This window comes from Rhinolophus sinicus, chromosome 4 (genome assembly GCF_057876585.1).
Source record: "Rhinolophus sinicus isolate RSI-liver-muscle chromosome 4, RSI-T2T, whole genome shotgun sequence".
Lineage (NCBI taxonomy): Eukaryota > Metazoa > Chordata > Mammalia > Chiroptera > Rhinolophidae > Rhinolophus > Rhinolophus sinicus.
This window is the reverse complement of record NC_142504.1, coordinates 46,472,378-46,499,228: the sequence shown is the minus strand read 5'-3', so window position 1 is coordinate 46,499,228 and position 26,851 is coordinate 46,472,378. Positions and strand designations below refer to the sequence as shown.

At 38.8% G+C, this 26,851-nt stretch overlaps 1 protein-coding gene across 4 annotated transcripts in view; it reads left to right on the top strand.

Moving 5' to 3' along the window:
* The window catches only part of CCDC146 (coiled-coil domain containing 146), a 129,714-nt gene that overhangs the window by 73,678 nt on the left and 29,185 nt on the right, over positions 1 to 26,851 (top strand). For 3 of the 4 annotated variants that reach the window (XM_019744541.3, XM_074340627.2, XM_019744542.3), the window contains exons 3-9: positions 6,932 to 7,014; positions 10,153 to 10,362; positions 16,172 to 16,229; positions 18,123 to 18,299; positions 21,612 to 21,685; positions 22,659 to 22,886; positions 24,591 to 24,777. In XM_019744541.3, the coding sequence (XP_019600100.3) occupies positions 6,932 to 7,014; positions 10,153 to 10,362; positions 16,172 to 16,229; positions 18,123 to 18,299; positions 21,612 to 21,685; positions 22,659 to 22,886; positions 24,591 to 24,777 (1,017 nt within the window). Of the gene's footprint in view, positions 1 to 6,931; positions 7,015 to 10,152; positions 10,363 to 16,171; positions 16,230 to 18,122; positions 18,300 to 21,611; positions 21,686 to 22,658; positions 22,887 to 24,590; positions 24,778 to 26,851 lie in introns of those variants that run through there. The other variant, XM_088797794.1, reaches the window with a different exon arrangement.

Below are 26,851 nucleotides of genomic sequence, written 5' to 3'. Positions count from 1 at the left end.
TTTCCAAATTTGATGAAAACTATAAACCCACAGATCTAAAACTTTGAGCAAATCTAATGCCAAAGAAAACCACACTAAGACATATCATAAATTACTGAGGAACAGCGATAAGGAGAAAAATATCAAAATCAGCCAGAGAAATGAGGAAGTCACTGGTCAGTTTCACTACGGACAAGTGAGTGACTGGAGATAAGGGAATAGAGATAAAGAGCAGGGACTACTCTTTTTTTTACTTTAAAAAATTTTTTTATTAGTTTCAGGTGTACAAAACAACGTAATAGTTAGACATTTGCACCCCTCATAAAGTGATAGCCCTTCTCCCCCAATCTACTACCCCTCTGATGTCGTACCATGTTTCCCCAAAAATAAGACCTAGCCGGACAATCAACTCTATTACATCTTTTGGAGCAAAAATTAATATAAGACCCAGTCTTATTTAACTACAATATAAACCAGGTCATAATATAATATAATATAATATAATATAATATAATATAATATAATATCGGGTCTTATATTAATTGTTGCTCCAAAAGACGTATTAGAGCTAATCATCCAGCTAGGTCTTATTTTCAGGGAAACAGGGTACACAGCTGTTAAAATTCCATTGAGTCTATTCCATATGCTGTACTCCACATCCTGTGACTACATATATTTTAAATTATAGTTGACATTGCATATTATTCAGCTTCAGCTTCCGGTGTACACTGCAGGGGTCAGGCATCTATACCATCCACGAAGGGGACTCCCTAAGGACTACTCTTTGAGAAAAACTGAAATGAAAGTAAAAGAAAGGAAGAAAGGGGTGACTACTAGATGGGAGCATAGCCTCCAAGGTGGATTTTGTTTTGCTTTTTAAATGAGAAAAATGAACAGATTTGCAGGTCGAGGATAACGTTAATGATAATAATAAATGACATTGATTAAGCCCTTATTTGTGTACTAGATACTATACTACATACCTCACATATATTGAGTCATTTAGTCTTCAGTATAGTCTTATGAAATGGGGGCTATTTTTGTCTCTTTTACAACTGAAGAAACTGATTCAATATTACTCCAAGTTACATAGTTAAAAAGCAGCAGAGTTGGAATTCAAACTGAATCCACTTGTGATGTACTTGACTACTGTACACTGAGCCAGCAAAGAGGGAGAAATAGAGATCATAAACGAGAGAAGGTGTAACTAATGATTTAATGCCTAGGTAGAGGTAGAAGAGTAAATATCTGAGTGAACGGGTAGTTGAGTTGGTCTTAACCGGGAGGAAGGAAGACTTCAGTTTTGAGATTTGGGGAGAGAAGTTAGTGGTGGGTGTGGGGTAGATAAATGGATCCGTTGATGTGGGGGATGAGTTTAGGTGGCCTAAATTTGTTTGCTGAATGAGGTATATAGGAAACCTAAAGCTTGATAACAACTAAAGGAAAAAGGAGTAATGAACCAGAGTTCAGTCGCATTTGGAAACTACTCCAAATGGCTAATATTTATTTCCAGCAGTGAAAGGGAGAGGGTGAGACAGAGATGAGGATAGTAATGATTTATGCTTTCAAGTTTATGCTACCTTGCAAGGCATGGCAGCTATTTCTTGAGATGTGACCAAACCAGTAGGTAATGTCAGAGAGGCAACAAGAAAAGAGTAGGTTAATGCTCATGGCCACCTTGGTTGCCCTGAAGACACTCACACGAACACCTAATTGTTTCCTCATGCTGACCTTTCACTTGGTAAAAGCTCTTACTAAGCTATTACTTTCCTTGGAATGTCCTAGAATTTCAATTTTTGGAATTTTTTCCGTATTATTAGATGCCATCTATGAATCATGTATTCTTGTTAAACTTTCAGTTCTAGAGTAAATGTTTCCTTCCAGTCTCAAGTACCAACAAGGCAATTCAGTAACATAAGTATCTATTGTGAAATCATATGTTATGAACTTATGACATTATGTCTATCCTTCCACTGTATATACTCTTTGACAATTTAAGATTGGGCTTTATACTCTATTTCTTAGATGCTGCATTTTTAAAACATGACAAACTTGGTACCCAATTGTATCATGCAGTGTGAAAATACAACTATTTTTTTCCACGTTTATGTTTATGAGTGAAGCATTTCATCTACTAGAATTGAGTCTGAAGTTTCCAACCAGGGCTTGACCTGCTTAAAAAGACACAGTTCACATTTCATAGAAATGTCAAATTTTGATGAATATGAACATCCAGATTATGATTTTTATTTTTAAGGAGGATAAATTCCATCTTTCAAAGTTTGGTCTTTTTCTTTTTAAAAGAGATTTTTTTTTTATTATAGAATTGTACACCTGAAACCTATGTAGCTTTACTAACAATTGTCACCCCAATAAACTTTAATAAAGAAAAAAAATATATTTTTTTTCTGGTAGAGTAGACCAATAAAAGATAGCTTATCATTCCTCTTTCTGAACATCTATGACTTAACATTTTTCAACTTATGTAGACACTACAAAGACATATCAGATGTTTTGCCCTGTCAAGCTTTCTTCACAGCTTCGTAGGCGCCAAAGGCAGTAGGGAGAGTGGTGACAAAAACAGTGAATAGGAAAGGAAACTTCTCCAGGCTTCCTGCTTTTCCTGTGGTCGTAAAAACACGCCAACATGCATCCTTGGCCCACCTGCCAACAAGCTTCAAACTACTGCTGTTTTGGTGATACTCAAATTAGGGAAATTACAGCTGAGTGTTCATTAAGTCTGAGCTAGAATCTGTCTGTATCTGCCAATAGGATCTGATCACAGTAATCCTGATCACTGTAAATCCCTATTGTTTTCAAGCCCAGTAGTTTTCAAGCATATTTTCATAGTCTTCTATTACTAAAAGCAGTACATATGCATTGGAGAAAATTAGAAAATACAGATAAGCAAAAATAAAAATATCAAAGCCATACAGTCTTACTACCCAAAGAATATCATTTTAACATCTTAGTTCTTATCCTTCTAGATCAATACCTTATTGATATTCTCTATTTGATGAAGTATCATCATACTAGTTGTTAATTGCTTAAATATGGTTTCCGTTCATGCTTTGAACATAATTATAATAGTTACGTGAAGTGTTTGTTAGGTCCAAGATCTGCACCTCTAAAGTAGTTTCTGCTTTGTTCCCGTTCCTTCACATGTCTCATAATTTTTTTGTTGAAAAATGGACATTTTAGATAATTTATTGTAGCAACTCTGGATTCTGATCCTCCCCAGGCTTTTTGTTGTTGCTGTTTGTTTTGACACGGTGGTTCATATGTTTATTTGTTTTGTAACTTGGCTGCACTAATTCTGTGAAGTGTATTTCCCCCAGTGTTCAGCCTCTGACGTGTTTGCTTATATATCCTTCCCTGTTTTTATTTTTAGGCTTGGTTTCTTGGGGATTGCCTGTGTCAACATAGCTTAGTGCTTAGCCACTGATTGGTTAGAGATTGTGTTTAATTAAGCCTGAGGCAGTAACGTTTTCATCCTTTTCGGTTGAGTCTGTATGTAGCTTGGGGACCACCTTTAGAGTTTAGGGACTGTACCTACCTGCGCAGCCTTTAGCTCAGGGACTGATAGCTCAGAAGTACCGTCATCTGGTCACTCCTGCGTTGTCAAAGCTTTGGGCTTTTCCACAGCCTTCTGGACCTCCAGAATCAAGTGTGATTTCAGCAGGGCCCTCTGGCTGTCTCGGACCTCAATTTTTCTGTTAAACTTCTGCTCGTCTGCCTCTACTTGTATCACTAAGCGATTAGCCTACAATTACTAAATATTAACCCCTGTGATATCTATTGTTTTTGACAACGCTCTGGGGCATGGATAGTCTACTCTTTGTTCCCCAAGTGAGCAACGTCAGGCAGGGCTGCAGAGCTGCAAGTCTTCACCCGCTTACTGAGTCCCACCTTGACCAGCAGGAGTTGGGGGGATGGGGTACTCTGATGGTCTTTGGTTGCCCTACCCAGAGTCTCCCTCTAAAGCAGGAGCTTGGGCTGTGGGGATGGGGACCCCTGAACAGTGGCAGCTTCCCACCCAGTGAAGCTCTTTCACAAACAGGGCTGGGAAGCTGGGAGGACGAGTGCAGCAGTTTTCTGGGGCTGCCCTGCCCACCTGAATAGATCCTTGGCAACAGGAAGATGGCAGGGATGGGTTCTTCCACAACATGGAGCTGGGAGTGATGGATACAACTCAGGTTCAAATGCTACAACCTTCCCCTGTTCTTACTGAGTTTCATTAGATTTTGTTGAACAAGTGCTGCTCAATTTCTTGCACACACTTAGGTCAGTTTCCAGAGACTTTAAATGGTTGTCTTAGATAATTTTGACCAGTTTAATCAATGCTTCTTTGAGGAAGAGGAATTCATCAAGCTCTTTACACCACCATTCAAGAAGTTCCACCCCCTGGAAGTGGTCTGTAATTATAATTTTACTTCTTTGCTTTAACTTACAGTATAAGAAAATTACAAAATGCCAAATATAGTCATTTACTAACAATAAGACTACCAAGTATAGTTTAGGCCCTCTGTAATTTCTTTTGCGTGTATCTCCTCGATCTGTGAACTACTTTAGGCTCGGGCCTAGGTCACATTTACTTCCGTTTCCATCATGCAGGGCAGCCGTTGGGAGATAATGATCTTTCAGCTTGGAAACAAAACTAGATACGATATGTGTTTTTAAAAATAGAGTCCATGGTTACCTCACCCAGTGGTTTCCCTCCAGTAGCTAGTTTGTTGGCTGGTTACAAGTCTGGCCTTCAGATGGCCTTCAAACTACACACATACGTACACAAATATACTCTTACACTTACCTTCTCATAACATTTCCCAGTAACTTTTCTCCTTTAAGAGTGCCCATATGCAAATCTTTTTTTTTTTTAACCTATTAGGCTTTAAAGCCACAGTGTCTGTTGCCTACCCCCTTTTCAGGAACAAGTTAAAATATCTGAGACCTGAAACACATTATATGTTGGCTCAAAAATCCTGAAAGAAAACAGCAACACCAAAATAAATGTGTTTGGTCAAATATCTATAAAATATAACATTAGGTTAACCTACCAACAGCAACTCAACACTTAAAAAGTTACATATAAATTATATTTAAGGTGTCATATGAATACATTTTAAGGTATTTCTTATAGTGAGAAGTGGAAGCTCCTCAAAGGTCTTAAGAATCGTGTTCACCATATTTTAGCCACATGTTAAAAATAAGGGTTGTGGGGATTGGAACTCAGGCCTGGTATCAGCTTGTAGGGCCCTCGTGAAAGATCCCAAATACGTTCACAAAGAAGAGATGGTTCTATAGGGCATTTACCAATGTTTTTCTACCCTGATTTGAGTAGAGAGGCAATGGAACCCCACTGTGTAGACTCAGACCTTTGCACTTTATCAGTTACATTCATTCATTCTCAGCAAATATTTGCCAAGCACCTACCTTGTGCTTGAGGACCCACTGACTGAGGAGAGAGTGAAGAGCAAGGTAATCTGGGCCCTTTCCTCATGCTGTTTATTTATTGGTTGGGGTGTAACATATTTTTAAATCATATAAACATATTACTGCAGATTGTAGGATATTATGGAAAACAGCTCTTCAGGTGTTGGTGATGTATGTGGATATCTATCTTAGATTTAGAAGTCAGAGAAGGCCTTCTCATGGATTGATAGCTAAGCTGAGGTATGAAGAAAGAGTTGGAGTGAAGTGGGGGTAAAGCGAGGAATGGCTGATGCAGAGGCCCTGGGGAAGGAAAGAGATTCATACTTTTATGGAAATCAAACACAGCCAGGGCAGCTGGAGCACCACGAGTTTGAAGCAGGTGTTGTGAAAGAGGCTGGGAGGGTGGCTGGGTCATACAGGACCTTAAGGGTCATTTCAAGGATCTTAAATTCTATTCCACTTGAATAGTTTTAAACACCCAGCATAACAAGACCTTGTTTGATTTTTAAAAAGATCTCCATGGGAAGTAGATAGATGGGGGCGCTGAGTGGAAACTGGTGGGGAGGGGAGGAAGTGGAGGTTTGTAGTAACTGACGGACATGGGACTTAGATAAGTGGGATCAGGGAAGGTAGAGGAAAACGGATAGATTCGACCAATATTTTGGAAGTAAGGACAACAGGGCATGGAAAAACAAATCTTTTCTTTAATTCTATGTTTCAATACTATGTCACTAACAGTTCAGTTAAAGTCAAACCTAATACAAATGCCCACTGCATTATGGGGAAACCTTAGTGTTTAATGTTGTGTTATGATAAGTAGTTATGATTAACTCTTATCAACTAACTCAGAGAGTAAATCAAAAGTTCTTTTACCGGAAATGAAAAAGAAATAAATAATATTGCTCTATGTACCAGATAAATGTTCATGCTTCTTTGACAGCAGAGGCAGAGGTTTCGTAATACAGGAAAGTGAGCATGGATTTTTGGAGCTGGACCATTTAGGTTCCCATCCTGACTGCCTTTAAATAGCTCTGTAACTTGGAACAATTTACTTAACTTTTCTAAACTTTAGTTTAATGGAGATAATACCTACTTCGCAAAACATTTTTGAGAATGAAATAACTGTTACACAACACTTGCTCATAATAGAGGCCCTAATAATTATTAGTTCTCTCAACATACAAATAATCATCCTAGTAATGTACACTATTCAGGTTGTTTGCGAAACCTAGAAATACGTTTTTTAGAATGGGAGGATTCTAACTCAATTCGTTCTCTCAATTTAGAGATGGAGAAATCAGTCTTCATCTAGAGAGGTAAAGGACTTCCCAGGAACACAGAGCTTCCTGGAGACAGAATAGAACTTGAACTGTTTTTTCCAAACACTCACCATCTTTCTAACATACCATATTGCCTCATATGTTTCCTTTCTAATGTCCAACTGAAAGCTATCCATCCGTATATCCATGTTTCCTCTGCTGAAAGCACAAAGAGGGTGACCTTGTGTTCTCTTTGCCAGCTACACGCCGTGGGAAAACTTCCTGGAACCAGAATGGCAGAGTTAAAAGCCAAGTACACCTTGCTGCATGATACTGTTAGGAGGTATGCCATTTACCCATGTGGTGACATGTTTGATCGTATGTATATTTCTTGCTGTGATAGGACCTGTCCTATTTTGCATTCCCCCCAAAAGCAGACCCTGAGGCAAGGATTTGAGGTCAAGTAATTTGAGAAGTGATACCAGAGATTATCGTGAGAGAGTGGGGAAGTGAGACAGGGAAGGGAGGAATCCATCTGGTGATGTGCTGGTCTTCAGGTTAACACTGGGCAACTGGGGCTTAGTCTCACTGAGGACCCTCTGTGTGACTATATAGACCATACCTCAGAACGCTCCTGCTGAAGGGTGAGGAAACTGGGGTATTGATTAAGGTTTGCTCCTAGAGAGAGGAGCTCCCAGCATGTTTAGTTTGCCCTTTGAAAAGCCAAGTGAGCTCCTACGGCCAGAGAAAGCGCTGAGGCAGAAGCACACAGGTGCTGTTGGTATGTATGAGAATGGGCCAGCGGATTTTGGTGGGAGGGACGCTGACACTACCTGCTACAGGACATGCCAGTAGGATTCTCTCCTCCCCACCTCTCTTCACCCCACCACTCAGAGGTCCAGTTTCTACAACAACGCCAGCCTGCATTTGATTTCGGTCTCGGTGTCTCCCCTCTTCCTCCTACGCCGGGCCACTCACCCTAGCCCAGCCCCAGGCAGCAGCAGGTCAGAATAGGCTTCCACAGAAGAATTCAACAAGGTTTCCTGAGTCCCCACTATCAGCCATTGGGAATCCAGGAGGAAGGAGCGTGAAGAAAGAAGGAGAAATCCTTTTCTGCTGCTACTCCTTACTGCACCCACACTTCTCTCTTCCTTTCCCCCACCTCCTGCATCATAGCCTTGCATGTTGTCTTCATCCAAAACCAAGGAGAGACAACAATGGACCGAAACTCCATCCTGCCATTCCACAGCCATCCTCTCTCCCAGTCTCCTACCATTACCCCTATTTCTTTCCTTGCAGTCATTTGGCTACTTTGGGGATGGGAACAAGTGTGAATGATGAGGAGAAGAGCAGAACTGCATCCCTTGCTCCCTTCATTCTCCCCACCCCCTACTAACTCAGCTCCACTGAGGTTCCTAACCCTCCAGAGCCTTCAGCTTTGGTTCCTCCTCCTCCTCAGCCCCAAGCTAAGTCCTAACCTTCATCCTTAATGGAGACTCCATTTTCCACAAGTGGTCCTGCCTGCTGCTGCGTGCACATAGTTCTCAAGACTCAGGAACTTAGAAGATTCAGATGGAAAGTGTGGAGTAATCTTTTCCAGCAAACTTCACACTGCTTAACTGGAGAAAAGTCGATGCAGTTCTCAGGGCATCCCTCCAAACCTCTTTGCAGATACAAGGAACACTGTAACATTTCTTGCTCTCTGGATTGCTCTCATCTAGAGCCCTTGTGGCGTGCCGGTGTGGCTTCCTCCTTGCCTGACCCATGGCTCAGTTCCCGGGGCCCCAGTGACAGCAATATAGGACCAAGGCTATGGTGTTACTTCTTCCTACTTCCCTACTGTGTTGCAAAACTATTACTCTCTTTCTGCTACCCACATTTTACCTCCTCTTAAGTCCTTAGTTCCCTCTTTTGTCATTACAAACACCTGCTCCCACTGCCTGATGGTTGGGAAAGGCACAATGAAGTAGATTCTTTGCTCTGGCTGCTGGGCCTGTAGCAGGGTGCATATAGGCTGGAAATGCTGAACTGAAACTGAATGAGTTTTCCATGAAAACTATTGTAAGAGTAGTTAAATTTTCTACTGCTGACACTATATGTACGTAAATTACAATTGGTTCTGGCTGGAACCCTAACCACCTTGTCCACCTCTTTTCTGGGGGGAAACAGGCTCTGTGGCCCTCGACAATACCTTACTATTCCACAGTTGAAGACTCATGTTAAGAAGACGGGATAACTTTGGATTTACAAAGTATATTAGCATATAAGGAAATTGAATTGTAAGAAATAATTCCATCTTTCATTAATGGAAATTACATGTGTAATCATTATAGCTGTTGTTGTTTCTATTTGGTACCTAACATAATGCCTGGAATATATTATGTCCCAATAAATGTTCCTCTGGATGCTATTGAGCAAATGACATATTAAAGCCTGGGAAAATGGGTGGAGCTGGTAGTTTCAGTTGAGACAGTTTTGATCAAGTCATTAGGCATCTCTGCAAATGAGCTGAAACCTGAAGATTTCTCCTGGTGAGGAAAAGTGGTGGGGAGCATGCCCCAAAAGAGAGTGGTGGCTTTAAGACAGGAAATGGCCAGGGTCCTACTTCTGAATAGGAAAAGCAGCTAATGTGAGGCAGTTGGGTTTCTAAAGATGAATCAGATCTGCTGGTAAGGCTGGAGCTGATGCTGGCCAGCAGCATAAATGACTGAGTTCTAGAAGGTCCTGGAGATTCCATTGAGTCTAATTTCTATGTCCATTCAAATCTGCTTCTAGCCAGATGCTTAACCCTTCTCCCTGGATAGGGGCAAGACCACACAATAAATACAACTGGGGTTGTAGGAGTCCCCTGTACTGTGACGGTGAAGTCCAGCTCTAGTCAGGCATTGAATTTAAGATCAGAAATCTGTAAATTAATTTATGTCCATCATTTTATAGGGGAATTTTTCTTCCTAGTTTCCTAGCAAAGTGTCATTAGAAAACTGTCTGTATTCTCTTAGTTCACTAAGGAGGAAAATATTTTTCCCACAATCAGGTCAGAAGAATTCAAGAATCAGAGAGCCAGCGTTGCTGGGGCAGCGGAAGGGAGGACCCTTCTCCTTATTGTTGCTCCCACCCCTGGAAGTCATGATTGTTCTTCAAAGTCAGGTGCAAATATCGCAGTCCCATCTAACTTAATGCTTTCTCTGCTGTCTCCCACCATTTTGATCTAGACCCTAGTGGAAGCACTTGTCACCGGGTACTCCAGTTACCTATTTACGTCTGCCTCCCTCTGCTAGATCGTGAGCTCCACTCGCCTCTACTATCTAGCACAATACTTGGCACAAAAGTGTCACTGAATTTAATTCAATCCAGGAATGGAAGGAACGAGAAGCAGTGTAGACATGCTCTTTCCCTCCTCGTTAGACCCCCACAAGAGCTACTAAGGGGATTGGAGGTGTGCACTTCTCATTATGTGAATCTCTGTTTTCATAAAACCCAGCACACAGGAGTCAGAGGTCCAGCTGCTCCAGAATGCTAAGTGTTTCACTGAGCAAATCCAACAGCAGCAGTTTCACCTGCAGCAAGCTGATAATTTTCCAGAGGCATTCTCCACCGAGGTCTCTAAAATGAGAGAACAGCTTCTCAAGTATCAAAATGAATACGATGCAGTGAAGGAAAGAGAGTTCCACAATCAGTACAGACTGAACAGGTGAGTACACAGTTCTCTCAGCACACTGAAGACACATGCAAGCCACTCTGCGTCCACATAAACACAATTAGAAAAATTAGACTAAATTAGGAAGGAACTTTAGGTATATGTGATTAGCAACATTAAGATTACAAGCCTAGAACTTTCCTTGATTCCCTAGAACAGGCAGTCCCTGAACAATAACATTACACAACTTCTAGAAAAGCGCTCAGGTGACAGGGAGACACTCTCAGGAAAAGGAGTTCCCTGCTGTGTTTTCCGGATGTCAGGAAAGCCAAGTGCCCTGGGAGCTGCAGCCAGAGAACACACCCCACAGAACAAGGGCTTGGCACACACTCTTGCCCTCTGTGGGCCTGACAGTGGCCCCTTATCCTTTTTGCAGCACGAGATTACGTGACTGCATGGCCCCACGTGCACTTTCCGAACAAGCCTACTTGAGCTGAGGGTCACATCTATTCTTCTAATACGGGAATGCGGACCACACATTCAAATTTCTTCTCTTATTACTAAACTATTCCTTAGGATCAAAGAAGAAAGTTACATCCTTTTGGAAGACACATTTACTTATCCAAATCTAGAGGAGGTCATTCAGTGAACTAACGTAGAAATGTATTGCTAGAAGGGCAAATGTTATTTCCAAAATCTCTAATATTTCTCTTGTGAGTAACAAGTCAGTGGAAGAGTTTGTTCAGCAAATCACACTATTTAGATTGAATTTCGAAAAGATTGCTATCCGGGTTTTGTGCTGTGATGTGCGTGTGCTATGCCTGGGTACTGGAGAGAAAGCCAAACCATCTCTCCTAAAATTTGTTACCATCTAAAGTGGCAGAACTTTCTCTGACTATTTTTAAGAGTAGATAGATTTCTGACCAAGTGAATATAATTCAGTCCTGCTGAGAGATAAGCAAACAACTTGAGTGACTTCCTGGGGACCTTACAGGTCCTGGGTTTGGAATCTTCTCTTTGGGGCCTATTTTTTCAGCTGGAAGTTGAGGAAGGCTAGCTTACTCAGAGTTATACTCAGAGGAAAAAAGTCAGAGCTCTCTTTTGTCCTTCAATCAAAACTTGTTTCAGACTCGCTGGTGAGAGCTATAAAAAGAAAGCCTAGCTATTTCTGTGCACTGTAAGCACTCTTTCAGTTGAGAAAATAATGAAATTAAAACAATTGGTAGTTGTTCATTAGTATTGAAAATATGAATGCTTGACATTTCCATGAAAGGGTAAGAGGAACATAAGTCAGTTGATATTTAAATTGTTTCAAATTTCCAAGTATTCCTGCCAAGAGGAAAAAAACAACAAACAACAACCAGAACTCTTGCCTTTTGAGTGTAGACAGGCAAATTGTCCATTGAGTTACTTGGGATAAGCAGGGGACAGTGCCTAGTGACCTATCGGGAGCAAGAACATTCAAAATGCACATTTGCAGAAATGTTTAGTGTGTCTTCTTTTGGGATTTGTAATGCAAGATACTTTAGTTTGAGAAAATTCCCTTCCATTCGCAAATATTAACCGCTCCAGAACTAATAAACTTATTTTCATAAAAATAATGGTGATGCCAAAAGAAATATCAGGATGTGTATTTCATTGGCTTAACATATTTAGTATTATCTGGTACAGAAACAAATTCACCCAACACTCTCTCCCCAGGAAAGAAGCAGATAGTTCTATCCCCACATAAAAATAAAGAAGCTAAGCCAGTGAGAGAAGACTATTCATCCAAATATACAGATGATATTTTTCACATTGTCACAACAAACTCTCATTTTATTCAGGGTCTAAATAATAGAAGCCCAAATAACTTCTGAATCACTGGCAACAACTAAGAATAATACATTGTTCAAATACTCTATAGAGAAAGGATTTCACTCTATAATTTGGTTGATTTTCACATGTTTTCACAGAATATAAATTCTTTAATAAATGCTAATGGTAAGAATAATTATGTGGTCAGTTAATAATTAAATCTGTTGCAATACATAGTTTCAGTTTGGGGATTAATATTTATTGATGATCTTTTGATAAATATGCAGTTCAGGAAAGAATATGTACTTAAATAAGTTAAATGAACACGTTATAAATAAATAATAAAGTGATTAAATAACTACTGTTGAGAATTTATTTTTGAAACAAAGTAGAAGTCATGGTCTTTCTGAAAACTTTTTCTGAAAAGATTATCCAACATTCTTTCCAACATTTACCTTGCCTTCAGTTTATCTTTTTTTGACTATTCTGTTTTCTAGTAATTCCTAAGGTTTGGACAGCAAATAAACTGTCTTTCATGCTAAATCTGATGCACTCTGACAAGTGTAGGTCAGCTGGGGAGAAAAGGCCATTTGTCATGCGGGGCATCAGGCAGGGTCTCAGCTCCTGCTCCCCACATAAGAACGCAGGACATGGTGAGGCCAAAAAAGAACACCCACGGAGCCACAGACAGGGGAGTCATATGACTATATTCTCGCTGGCGACTGGGTTGGAGACATAAGAAGCAGGAACCACATGATCTGCAATCCACACGCCATTTGCTTTTCTCTGGCAACCAACCAACCCCACGTGCTAGCTGCAATCCGCTCTTGCCAGCCACCATCCTCTTGCCAGCCCCCATTTTCTGCTAGCGTAGCCATGGCAGTTATATTAGTGGCCAATGGCTCACTGGTTATAGCTGATGGCCAACTGGCCACAGCTGATGGCCATCCAATCACAGTTGATGGCCATTTACTACCTGAGCCAGCCCCTTTCCACGTGAGGCCGAGAGCCTGGAAACTGCACTCTTGGCTCTGTCTCCACACCATTGTTAACACTGCCTGTCACGGATGTGGATGTGGAGAGTGGGGACGCTCATGCTGCCCATTTGCAGGACTGTCCGAACGTCATCCTGGCCTTAGGGACTGTGTACTCTCCCATAGCTGGTCGCTGGCTACCTGTTGGTGCTCACCCAGAGTTTAGTAGTTGTTTTCCATCCTTAATCCAATACTGACAGCAACGTTGGGACCAAGAAACAAACAGATCCAGTAAAGAAGGGAACAGGAATTATTTTAGTAATGCATCAGGAATTTCAGAAAGTTAGAATATGATAGAGGGGGATACAAGTCGTCAGGATTAGCAGTAAGGAAAAACTCACAGTTGGAACAGATTTTACCTTCTAAACTTAAAAAACAAAAACAAAAAAATGTCCTGCCCCACCAGTGACAACCAAGAACAGAACCATCTTAGAACAGGTTTTGCAGAGTGTGGTCCTTGTAACTGAAAGAGAAGCACCTGAAATACTTGTTTAAACGGTAGCTCCAACCCTAAAACTAATGATTTCTTTCTAAGCCTTCCCGCCCAAGATGACATTTGAATTTTTTACGAGCTTCCAATGTGATCCTGATTCACATCAGAGTTTGAGAACAGTTGATCTCAAAGTGGTTCTCAGCCCTGACTGCATGTGAGAGGCACCCGAGTCTTCTTTGAGTGATCACTCAGTCTGTGCTTAAACACCTCCAGTCACAGGGCTTCACAGCCTCCCCACAGCAGCCAGGCCAGCTTTGGACAGCCCGACTCTTAGATGGTTATTGCTTGTGTTGATTCAGAAATCTATCTTCTTGCAACTTCAGCCCATTCAGGCTGGTTCTACTCCTGATGGCAAATAATGCCTCTTGCACATGGCAGCATACAGGGTTTCCTGCTCTGTCTCTTCACCCACAAGTCCTTAAAACCAAAAACCTTTGATGACATGGTTTTAGTTAAGACTCTCTTGCTGCAGAAAAGAAATGAATCCTGAGGAGCTTTGACATTGAAGCACGCCTTAGTTGGGAAAGCTGAAAATGTGAGACAGATTTAAATGTTAATGTCAGTTTAAAAGGTTAAGAGTTAATATATATCAAAAGGCACAAAATTTCTTTTTAATCCCTGTAATGCCATGCAAAAATGAGAATCCCAAAGGAGAAAAAAAGACAATGCATAAAGTTGTTTATTACATTATTATTTATAAGTGTGAAAAACTGAAAGCAATCCACATTCTAAGAAATAGTGGAATGATTAAATAATAATGTGTTCCAGAGGCACTTGATACTGAAAAGCGCTCTGGAGTCAGATAGGACTGGGTTTGAATGTCAGTTCAGGATGGACTGTGTGACTTTGGAAAAGATGCTAACTCCTCATTTTTTCATTTGTACAGTGAAGATATCAATACTTACTTACCAAGATTCTGAAGTTTAGAAAAGATACATGGACCTGGCATATAGTAGATTCAGTAAAAGATAGATAATATTTGGGATTATTTTATTATGGTACATCCATTCACTAGCTATTGAAACTAGCTATTAAATTATTCTGTTTTGCAATTGGGAAACCATTTTAACTACATGTTGGGTAAAAATACATTCAACCACATATACAAAATTGATATAATTTTATTAAAAGTTACTGAAAGAAATATAATATGAATATATCAATGAAAAATATTCTATTGGGAAGATATGAAATAATATTAAAGATGTTAAAAGGAAAATAAAAATGATAAACTGGTGTGATGGGGTGGGATTGTGAATGATATACAGTTGATCCTTCAACAACATGGTGGGGTAGAAACACTAACCCATCACACAGTCAAAAATCTGCATATAACTTTTGACTCCCCAAAAACTTAACTACTATGGCCTACTGTTGACCAAAAACCTTACATAACATAAACAGTCAATAAACACATATTTTGTATGATTTATTTATATATCTCTTATATACTCTATTCTTACAATAAGGTAAGCTAGAGGGAAAAATGTTATTAAGAAAATCATTAGGAAGAGAAAATACATTTACAGTATTCATTGGAAAAAATCTGCATATAAGTGGACCCATGCAGTTCAAATGTGTTGTTCAAGGGTCAACTGTATTTCTCTATACATGGAAAACTATACATTTTTAAAGGGAAAAAGTTAATCGGTGTTTCTTAATAAAAATGAGAAAAAAGCATAATAGAGATATAATTAGTTAGAACTGCCCTAAAGAATTGGCCATTTTATGTTTGTTTAAAGAAAATATCATTTTATATTTATTTAAAGAAAAGATTATAAATCTTGACTTGTGGGAGAACGTCTTGTCACCATTTTGAAACTCAGGAACACTCAACTTGCTTTTACAACCCAAAGAAGGTAGCACACTACCGCCCCCTGGTGGCAGCATAGGTGATATGTAGGGTCAATAGCCGGGAAGTAAGATGATGTCAAATTATATGCAAGCTCTCAAAGCAAAGGCTTTGTGTTCAAAGCTCTGAAAAAGTCAGCTTCAGCCTGTGGCCTAACAACTAACCTATATTAAATTCCACGTGGCACATATTTATTACACTAACCTTAATTTACATTACTGCAAATAAAATTTCATAAAGTTAAAACCTGGTGTGCATGCATCTTTAGTTACATGTTCGCAGACCTGCTGGCTGGTGGGATCTGCTTATTTGATGGACCCAGTGGAAGCTGTAGCAATTAGCTAGGCAAACACTAGTTCACTGCACATAATACAAAGAAGAAAAGGCCCAGAGTCTGCCTGGAAGGAGCCAGAGTCTAGGTGGGAGGTTGGGCTCCCAGGCAGTTGTAATGTGATGAGATAACTGCTCTATTGGGTGTGTGTACACGGTGATGTGGGAGGACTGGAGAGGAAGCACCTAAATGGGCCCTTGGGAGTCACTGAAGCCATCATAAAGAATGGACACTGGGACTGGCAAACAAGCAGAGGAAGTACATTTTTGAGAAGAGAAAAAGAGAAACTTACCACTGCAGAAATTGCAACCCCTTTCTACTTTGTCAAAACTTATTTAATTTAATTTTTTTTGCAGCTTAATGGAAGAAAAAAGCCTCATAATAAAGGAATTTGAGAAGATACCTAAGCCAGGAGTAAGTCTTAGAAAGTCTAGAGTTTGTTAAATATAGCTGGATTCAAACATCCCTTTTGATAAATATTAATTTGTCACAACAACCATACCCTGAAACATTGGAAAGATCTAAGAGTCTTAACTATGGACAATGCTGAAAGGAATATCTGTATAAGTTTTGGGGTAAACATAGGTGGTGCCTATTATAGATTTTAGCTATTTGGCACCTAATTTAGACTGTTCAGTTGGACAATATCTACTTTGTTTCCAGAAGAAAAAAATGATTCTATGGTTGGTACTTAAAAACATTATTTTTCTATAGCTATTACCCTCATAGTTTCCTCAACAGCTTATTACAAGAAATTTTTATAAAGAAGACGTATCACTTATCTATTCCTGCACAGCAAACCACGCCAAAATTTAGTGGCTTAAAACAACCATTTTTTTTATTTTTCACAGTTCTGAATTCTGGTCTAAGTTGGCTCAGTTGGGGCTAAGTGGTCTAGGACGGCTTCGTTCATATGTCAGCCAGCTGGCAGGCTAGTTAGTCTAAGATCACATGTCACTAGTTAGTCACATAATGGTGGAAGGGTTTCCAGCCTTAAGAAGAGACAAGCAGCCTTAACAGAGGGCAAACTCCAACATGCAAGGACTTTTCAAGCCTCTGCTTAAATCATTTCTGGAATGTTTCATTGGTCAAAGCAACTCCAATGGGCAAGTCTAAAATCAAGGGGTAGAGAAATAGGCCCTAGCACTTAATGGGAAGAATGACAAAGACATACAGGAATGGATGGAGTTTGTGTCCACTTTTTGCAATCTCTTATACAAAGTAAATAGAAAGAACATCACACTTTACATTGCTTCCACCTCCTAAATAGTTTTATTTCAAAAGCGTGTTGTTGCTGTTTTAATTCCAAGGTACAAAAACCTGTTTAGCATAGAGTAAAATATGTATGTATGTGTATATATGTATATACATATAATATATGTACATATATAATTATTATACAGTATATATAATATATACTGTTATATAAGGATACCTAACCACTATTTACAACACAGATTTTTATGGGAAAAAAGCATTTTGAATTTTAGTTCAAGATCATAGGATCACCAATTTTACCCTCTCACAGCAGCAGTGGAGGAGGGAGGTATGCAAAAAGCCGGGAAACAGACTAAATGGATCCATTTACTCAGTCATTAGTAACGTGTAGACTTTCTGAGTATAAAAAGGCTTCTCTTCCATAAGTCAAACACTCCCCAAATAATCAGTCATGGGAAACAAAAATGTGTTATGAGTCTGCTGTGAAAGGTATTCGGGGGAGAATGTATACGAAATGAGAGATGTAATATCAATAAGAAAGTGGGAGATTAAGGAGTGCCAAGGTATTTGGGTATTCCAAAACAAACTCCCTAATCTCATGTCTGACTCAGGTTAACCATAAGCCAGATGCTCAAAGGTTAATTGCATCTGATTTTGTCAAATCACAAAGCTATTAAAAAATAGGCTGGAATTTTTCACTAATGCTTTTGATATGAAATAGCAATTAACTCAGAAAAGAAAGCATTTAAAATACAGGAGGACAGAAAAGAGAACTGGTAAAAAGAATAGTACGAGTATGAATTTAATGTAAAAAATAACACATGTAATACAATTGTCATGCCTTTATTGAAAATGTCAGATATTATACATTGTATTTAACTTGGTAAGAAAACATTCAGGAAGATCAAAACAGATATAATTAAAATGGTGAGTAAAATTATTTTTACTTTGATTTTTAGGTAGACAGATGTTTATATATCTGAAAGCAACCCCAGTGCACATATAACCTGTGCACTGGGGTTGCTTTCAGATATATAAACATCTGTCTTCAGGCTCTACATAACCTGATCATTTTCATGACTTTTAAAGGAAATGGAGAAGAAAATGAGAATATTGAAAGAAAGCACCGAAGAATTACGTAAGGAAATAATGCAGAAGAAAATAGAAATTAAAAATTTACGGGAAGACTTAACATCTAAGCAAAAGCAATTACTAAAGGAGCAGAAAGAACTGGAAGAATTGTTGGAACATCAGGTCAACCTAAAGGTGAGCTATGAGAGTTCAGAAATACTCGAGTGTGCCTGCATGGACATAAAAACGTATGGGCGTGAAGTTGTCAAGTTTGACTGCAAGTTTGACCCATAGCCCATGTTGGTGCTTCCTCCCCAGTCCTCCCACAACACTGTACACACACCCATTAGGGCAGTTATCCCATCACGTTATCATCACACAAACTGAAACGTTCAGCATTGTGATTGATCCAGTCAAACTAAACCTGGACTCTGGGAATTCACAAAAGACTTTAGAGTGCTTGGTAATATCATTGCAATTGGGAGCCTCGGCCCAAGGAGAAGCCTCTCTAGACTTCACCAAGCATTTTTCAGTATTGTAAATGAGTGTCAAAAACACAGCATCTTCTGTGAAGAGCAACCAAATTGACTAATCTCTTCTGCATATTTGTATTACTTTATCCTTGTCTGTTTGCTTCACCTCCACTTCCCTCTCACCAGGAAAGTGATGGGAGGCCTGCATTTATGTCGAAGATAATTTAAATTTATTTTTGAAAAATGTATAACTCTTAAAACTATTTTTAATTATATATTTTTTCAATACAGTTGACATTCAATATTGTTTTATATTAGTTTCAGGTGTACAGCATAGTGGTTAGACGTTTATATAATGTATGCAATGACCCTCCTTATTAGTCTAGTGCCCACCTGGCACTATACATACTTGTTGCAACATTATTGACTATATTCTCATGCTGTACTTCCCATCCCCGGGACTATTTTGTAACTACCAATTTGTATTTCTTAATCCTTTCACCTTTCTCGCCCAGCCTCCCAACCCCTCTCCCCTCTGGTAACCCTCAGTTTATTCTTTGTATCTATGTGTCTGCTTCTCTTTTGTTAGTTCATTTATTTTGGTTTTTAGATTCCACATGTAAGTGAGATCACATGGCATTTGTCTATCTCTGTCTAACTTATTTCACTTAACATAATATCTTCTAGGTCCATCCATGTTGTCGCAAATGGTAAGATTTAATTCTTTTTATGACTGAGTAATATACCATTGTATATGTGTACCACTTCCTTATATAGTGGTCTAATTATGTGCACTTGAGTTGCTTTCATATCATAGCTATAGTAAATAGAGGTGCAGTGAACATAGGAGTGGATATGTCTTTTCGAATTAGTATTTTGGATTTCTTCGGATAAATACCCTGGGTGGAATTGCAGCTCATAAGGTAGTTTTATTTTCAATTTTTTGCGGAAACTCCATACTGTTTTCCATAGTGGCTGCACCAATTTGCAATCCCACCAACAGTGCGTGAGGGTTCCCTTTTCTCCACATCCTGGCCAACACTTGTTGTTTATTGATTTACGGATGATGGGCATCCTGACAGATATGAGGTGATACCTCATTGTGGTTTTGATATGTATTTCCTGATGATTAGTATAGAGCATCTTTTCACATGTCTATTGGCCATCTGTATGTCCTCTTTGGAGAAATGTCTCTTCAGGGTCTCTGCCCATTTTTTAATGGGATTGTTTGTTTTCTTGGTGTTAAGTTGTATGATGTGTTTATATGTTGTGGATATTAACCCCTTACCAGATGTATCATTGACAAATATCTTCTCCCATTCAGTAGGCTGTCTTTTTGTTTCTTTTTGTTTTATTTATTTTTTATATTAGTTTCAGGTTTACAAAATAACATACTGATTAAACATTTATGCCCCTCACCAAATGATAACCCCCCGAAGTCTACTACCCCTCTGACATCATATATAGCCATTACAATACGATTGACTATATTCCCTATGATGTACTTTTCATCCTGTAACTATTTACACACACACACACACACACACACACACACACACACATATTTAATTATCGTTGACATTCAATACTTCAGCTTCAGGTGAACAGCGCAGCAGTCAGGCATCTACATAATCTATGAAGTGATCCACCCGATAAGTCCAGTACCCGCTTGGCACCCTACATTCTCTTTACAGCATTATTGATTCTATTCCCCATAGTATATTTCACATCCCTGTGACTATTTTGTGACTATTAATTTGTACTTTCTAATCACTTCACCTTTCTCCCTCATTTTTAAATGGTATTGTTTGTTTTCTTGGTGTTAAGTTGTATGAGATTTTATATATTTTGGATATTAACCTCTTATCAGATGTATCATTGGCAAATACCTTCTCCCATTCAGTAGGATGCTTTTTGTTTTGTTAGTGGTTTCCTTTGGTGTGAAAAAACTTTTTAGTTTGATGAAGTCTCATATGTTTATTTTTTCTTTTGTTTCTCTTACATGAGGAGACATATCCAAAATAAATTATAAAAGTGATGTTACTGCTGATGTTTTCTTCTAGGAGTTTTATGGTTTCAGGTCTTACATTTAAGTCTTTACTCCATTTTGAGTTTATTCTTGTGTATGGTATAGGAAGGTGGTCTAGTTTCATTTTCCACACATATCTGTCCAGTTTTCCCAACACCACTTATTGAGTAGACTGTCTTTACCCCACTGTATATTCTTGCCTCCCTTGTCATAGATTAAATGACCACATAGGCATGGCTTTATTTCTGGGTTCTCTATTCTGTTCCATTGACTTATGTGTCTGTGCTTATGCCAGAACCATGCTGTTTTAATTACTATAGGTTTGTAGTATAGTTTGATATCAGATAGTGTAATATCTTCATCATTGTTCTTCTTTCTCAAGATTTCTGGGGCTATTCGGGGTCTTTTGTGGTTCCATATAAATTTTAGGGTAATTTGTTCTAGTTCTGTGAAAAATGCCATTGGTATTTTAATAGGGATTACATTGAATCTATAGATTGCTTTGGCCAATACGGACATTTTAAAGATGTTAATTTTTCCTGTCCATGAATATGGTGTATATTTCCATTTATTTGTATCTGCATCAATTCCTTCCTTCAGTGTCTTATAATTTTCCAAGTGTAAATTTATTCCTAGGGATTTTTTTTGATGCAACTGTAAATGGAATGGTTTAATTAAAGTTGATTGGGGTGACAATTGTTAGTAAAATTACATAGGTTTCAGGTGTATAATTCTGTAACACATCATCTATATATAACACATTGTGTGTTCACCACCCAGAGAACTTGTAATGGAATTGTTTTCTTAATTTTGTTATTGGTGTATAAGAAGGTCATTGTGAATATTAAATGGAATAATTAAAGCACCCTATATAGTGCAGAACAGATAATAACAAGTCTACATATTGTAATTCCTTTTTCTCTCCTATTTAATTTGCTTAACTTAAATGCTCTTGTCCAAGATTACATAATTGAACATGATTTCATTTCTTCCTTTCTTTACTAGGATGAAGTGGTCCACCATCAAACCATTCCTGTACAAATTGGAAAAGAGATAGAAAAAATAACCCGCAAAAAAGTGTATGATTTAATATTTTTATTTTTAATCCCTCCCAGCCCACTCTGTCTGTGTGTTCACTAAAATACAATGTTAACCATCTGAACAGATCAAATTACTATTATAATTTTAGAAATCTCTGCATTTGTTCCTGTCTAGGTTGTGTATGTCAAGCTCATTAAAAGAAAGTAGTGCAACATATTGCTGTCATTCATAACACTTGTTCATGTCTTAAACTTGGGACGATATTCTCTTTCCAACTTATAAATCATATCTTTATGGAGAACTCCAATTGACTTTAACAGAGCTGGGCAAGGAATAAGTTACTTAAATTGTGTAGAGTTTCATGGTCTAGAAGTGTATATCAGCCTGCCAGAAGCCTGAAGTCCAAATGATAAGAACCCTTTGCCACCTATTCACCTGTGTAACACACCCCCACCCCCCAAAAACAGTCAGAGTAGATTTGGAGGCAGACACCACTGAGGAAATTTTCAAGGTTTAGGGGAACCAGCAAAAGATAAAGATCAGTGAAGACACAAAAATTCTGGAGAGATAATGTGATTGCTCTGGTGACTGATCTTAAAAGAAGCAGGCATGGTAATGACTGTAAAAGTCAAGCAACCATCACCAAAGTTGAGAAATTCAGGTCAGTTCAGGGAGGCTGGTAGGGATGAAGGTAGAATCCAGGAGATGGTAGCCATGGGGATCTGAGAGTAAGTGGGTAGGCCAGACAAATCCCTGCCTGAACGGCACTCAGTGGAAATACCCTTTAATCCCACTCATCTGTGGTCTTTACCCCACTTCTGAGATCATTTGATTTATGACTTCTATAACCTCATCAGGAAGCAAAAATAGGTAAAAGACAGCATGAGCTCAAAATAAGACAAAGGGGTGTGTGTGTGTGTGTGTGTGTGTGTGTGTGTGTGTGTATACACATATATAAGTATGTATCTGTACATACATATGTGTGTATGTGTGTGTGTGTATCCCTCACAGAGAAATGGAAAAGAAAAAAGTTGTCTTGGAATCTGAACTCAAAGAACTAAATGACTCCCTAAAGAAAGTTGAAACCAAAATTCATGCTTTAATGGAAGAGAAGGAGGATGTAATGAAGGAAGTTGAAGGCAAAAGAGCCTTACTTGAAGTCAAAGAACGAGAATATAACCAATTGGTCAAGCTATTGGAATTAGCCAGAGAGAATGAAGCAACTTCACTAACTGAAAGGTTAGTTATGTGTGTGTCTGTCATCTAAATTTTTCTTCAATTTGTATTTGAGTATTTAAAACATCACCTCAAACAGATATGTTTCTATAGAATTATTCAATAAATATTTTTACAGAATTTTAAATCAATTTTTACCATTAATAATAAAACATGCTCCTATATCATCTTTTCTTACCGCCGAATAGTATTCCACTGTGTATATATACCACAACTTCTTTATCCATTCATCTATCGAAGGACATTTTGGTTGTTTCCATGTCTTGGCCACCGTAAACAAAGCTGCAATGAACATTGGAGCACACGTGTCTTTATCTCTAAATGTTTTCAGATTTTTTGGGTAGATACCCAGGAGAGGGATTGCTGGGTCATATGGCAATTCTATTCGTAATTTTTTGAGGAACCTCCACACTGCCTTCCATAACGGCTGCACCAGTCTGCTTTCCCACCAACAGTGTATGAGGGTTCCTTTTTCTCCACAGCTTCTCCAACACTTGTTACTATTTGTCTTGTTGATGATAGCCATTCTGACTGGGGTGAGGTGATATCTCATTGTGGTTTTGATTTGCATTTCTCTGATGATTAGTGACGTTGAGCATTTTTTCATATGTCTATTTGCCATTTGTATGTCCTCTTTGGAGAAATGTCTCTTCAGGTCCTCTGCCCATTTTTCAATTGGGTTGTTTGTTTTTTTGTTGTTGAGCTGCAAGAGTTCCTTGTATATTCTGGATATTAGGCCCTTATCGGAGACACTGTTTGCAAAAATCTTCTCCCATTTGGTGGTAAGAAAAGATGATATAGGAACATTTGTGACAACATGGATGGATCTTGAGAGAGTAATGCTGAGCGAAATAAGTCAGACAGAAAAAGCAGAGAACCATGTGATTTCACTGATATGTGGTATATAAACCAAAAACAACAAAAGAACAAGACAAACAAATGAGAAACAGAAACTCATAGACACAGACAATAGTTTAGTGGTTACCAGAGGGTACGGGGGGTGGAGGGTGGGGGGTGGGAGATGAAGGTAAGGGGGATCAAATATATGGTGATGGAAGGAGAACTGACTCTGGGTGATGAACACACAATGGGATTTATAGATGAGGTAATACAGAATTGTACACCTGAAATCTATGTAATTTAACTAACAATTGTCACCCCAATAAATTTAATTAAAAAAAAAAAAAATAAAACATGCGTTATTAAATGAAGCATTTAAAAGTATTGTTTTCTATGTTTACTTATTGTTTTCTTCAACTTCCTGTGACCAAATCATAAGGACACAATCTGTTATACTTTGTAAGTTTCTGAAGTATGCCTCTGGAAAATTGTGTCACTGGAGCATGTTGTAGGTGAGGGACTTTTTCCTACAAATGAATGGTATTTCTGAGGTAATTGTGACTTTTTCCCAATGGGAGTAATTTGGTGATGCCCCTCAGAGAGTGTTACTTTCCAATTTTAAGTAAAATTTCAGGGAAATTGGGATCTCTGTTTCTGCCAGTCTGCTATTCCATTTGCAGTTTTTATAAAACTGGCTCTAAATGATACCAACCTGCAAAAAAACCAAAATGCTTTTGGCATTATTTCCAATTTGATTCTAACATGAGAATTGTTCTGCATTTACATGCTGAGCTTGCTGTCTTAAAAAACATGAAGAGGAGCTGATGACTAATTGCTTTTATTTTCTTCTTTCTTTACCCGGAACAGAGGAATTTTGGATCTCAATTTACGAAACTGTCTCATTGACAAACAGAACTACCATGATGAACTTTCTCGTAAGCAAAGAGAGAAAGAACGAGATTTTCGAAATTTAAAAAAGATGGAGCTGCTCTTGAAAGTGTCCTGGGACGCACTCACTCAAACTCAAGCACTACATCAAAGGCTTCTGTTAGAGGTGCGTGCTGCACACCACTATCTGATTTCTGACTCTGTGCTGTCTTTTTGAAGTAAAAATATTTTAAGTTGTTTTTACTATCAACAGGGAAAGAAGAGGAAAAGAAAAAGAACAGAGAAAAAGTAATTTTAAAATGCATTGAACCTATGATAGAGCCTATAATCCTATAATGTTTTTCGATCTCTACTTGCTATCCCAAGATTAGAGAAATGTCTTGTTTGGATCTGGCATCAGCCTGGCCAGTGCAAGCAGTTGGGCCACCCAGCTCCGAAAGAGCTAACGGGGTCCCTACAGGGTAGAACCAAGATAATCACCATCTTTACCAGTTGAAATTGATCCAGAATGTTGTCATTGTAGACATACATCAGTCAGGGATGAGATCAAATTATGTAAATATAAAGTCGGTCTGTACCTCCAACTAGCTAAGGGCTATTGGAACCCAAGATTCAGGCTATCTGGCCCTTTCTGCACAGTATCAGAGGAGTACTCCAGCCAGAGAATGCTCAAGATAGCTGTTACTTCCTTATTCCTCTGTGCTCCCAAGTGAGGGCATTTGGTCCTGTTGCCTCTGATTCTCTCCTCTCTCAGGGGCACTCCTTGTGCTAACTGTCCAAGCACCAAAAGGCCATGGATCCTTGAGACGCATCCTTGTTCTGGACTTTGGCCAGTGCTTCTTTCGGGGAAAAAGAGATCAATCTGGGTGTATAGAAGAGATGAAGCATCTGGGTGTATAGAAACAATACCCATTCTCCTCAGAATTGTCATGCTCCATGACTTTATGGAGATTCATGACCTCAGAAATTTAAGCAGAAGTTTCCGGCTGTGATAGACACTTCTTTTTTGTTGTTGTTTAAATAGACTCTTTTTTTTTTTTTTTTTTAATTGGGGAATATTGGGGAACAGTGTGTTTCTCCAGGGCCCATCAGCTCCAAGTCGTTGTCCTTCGATCTAATTGTGGAAGGCGCAGCTCATCTCCAAGTCCAGTCGCCGTTTTCAATCTTGAGTTGCAGGGGGCGCAGCCCACTATCCCATGCGGGAATTGAACCAGCAACCTTGTTGTTGAGAGCTGGTGCTCTAACCAACTGAGCCATCCGGCCACCCTGTGGTAGACAGTTCTGATCCTAATCTATGCCTACTCCTCCTCTCCTTCTGGGCCCATGGAAAATGTATACTTCTGTGCACCCTGTGCTGTTGAGCAGGTCATATAACTAGTTCTGGCCAATGGATTGTATGCAGAAGTGACACGTGTTACTTCTATCCTGGAGCATCTAATTGCCAGTGTGGGACCCTCTGGCTCTTTTTCCTCCTCCTGTGGCAATTGTGGAAGTATATGATGATATGGAAGTGCTGCAAAATGGAATCAGCCAGGAATGCTGAGTCAACAGTGGCCCTGGAGAAGCGTCTTGACTGTTCCAGGCTTTGTCAGAGCCAGACATAAACTGTCTTGGAAGAGCCATGATAGTTGGCGGTTGTTTATTTCTATAGCATAACCTAGCATCCTGACTAAGAGGCCAACCTTGAGCAAGGTGTGAAAATAATTTGGTAGGGTTATGAGCAATACAAATGAGAAGGTCTTGGCCTTCCTGTCAGATGGCATTCATGGATCTTTTTGTTTTTTCTGTCTCAATGGGGAGAATGTGCTTTTTACACTTTTGCTAAACAAATAGAACAGCTATTTATCTTTCTCCTAATATATTTCTTACAGTTCCAGCAAGTAGATTGGTTATTTTACTACTGTGAAATCTCTTTAATTCTAGAAATGCTTTTTGCCTTAAAAGTTTACTTTGTCTGATATTAGTACCCCAATAGTTACACTAGCTTTTTGTGGTTAGATTTTGCCTGGTATTCCTTTTTTCATTCATTTACTTTCATTCTTTTCTGCATATTTATTTAGATGTGTTTTTCATATGCAGTATATACTTTTTAAATATCTGGTCTGAAATTTCTGCCTTTTAATTCTTGTATTTAGTCCAAAAATATTTAATGTAATTAATCATACTCTCAGATAATAATATCTTGGGCTTATGCACAACATATGACTATTGTTTCTTTTTGTCCCATCTGTTTTATGTTC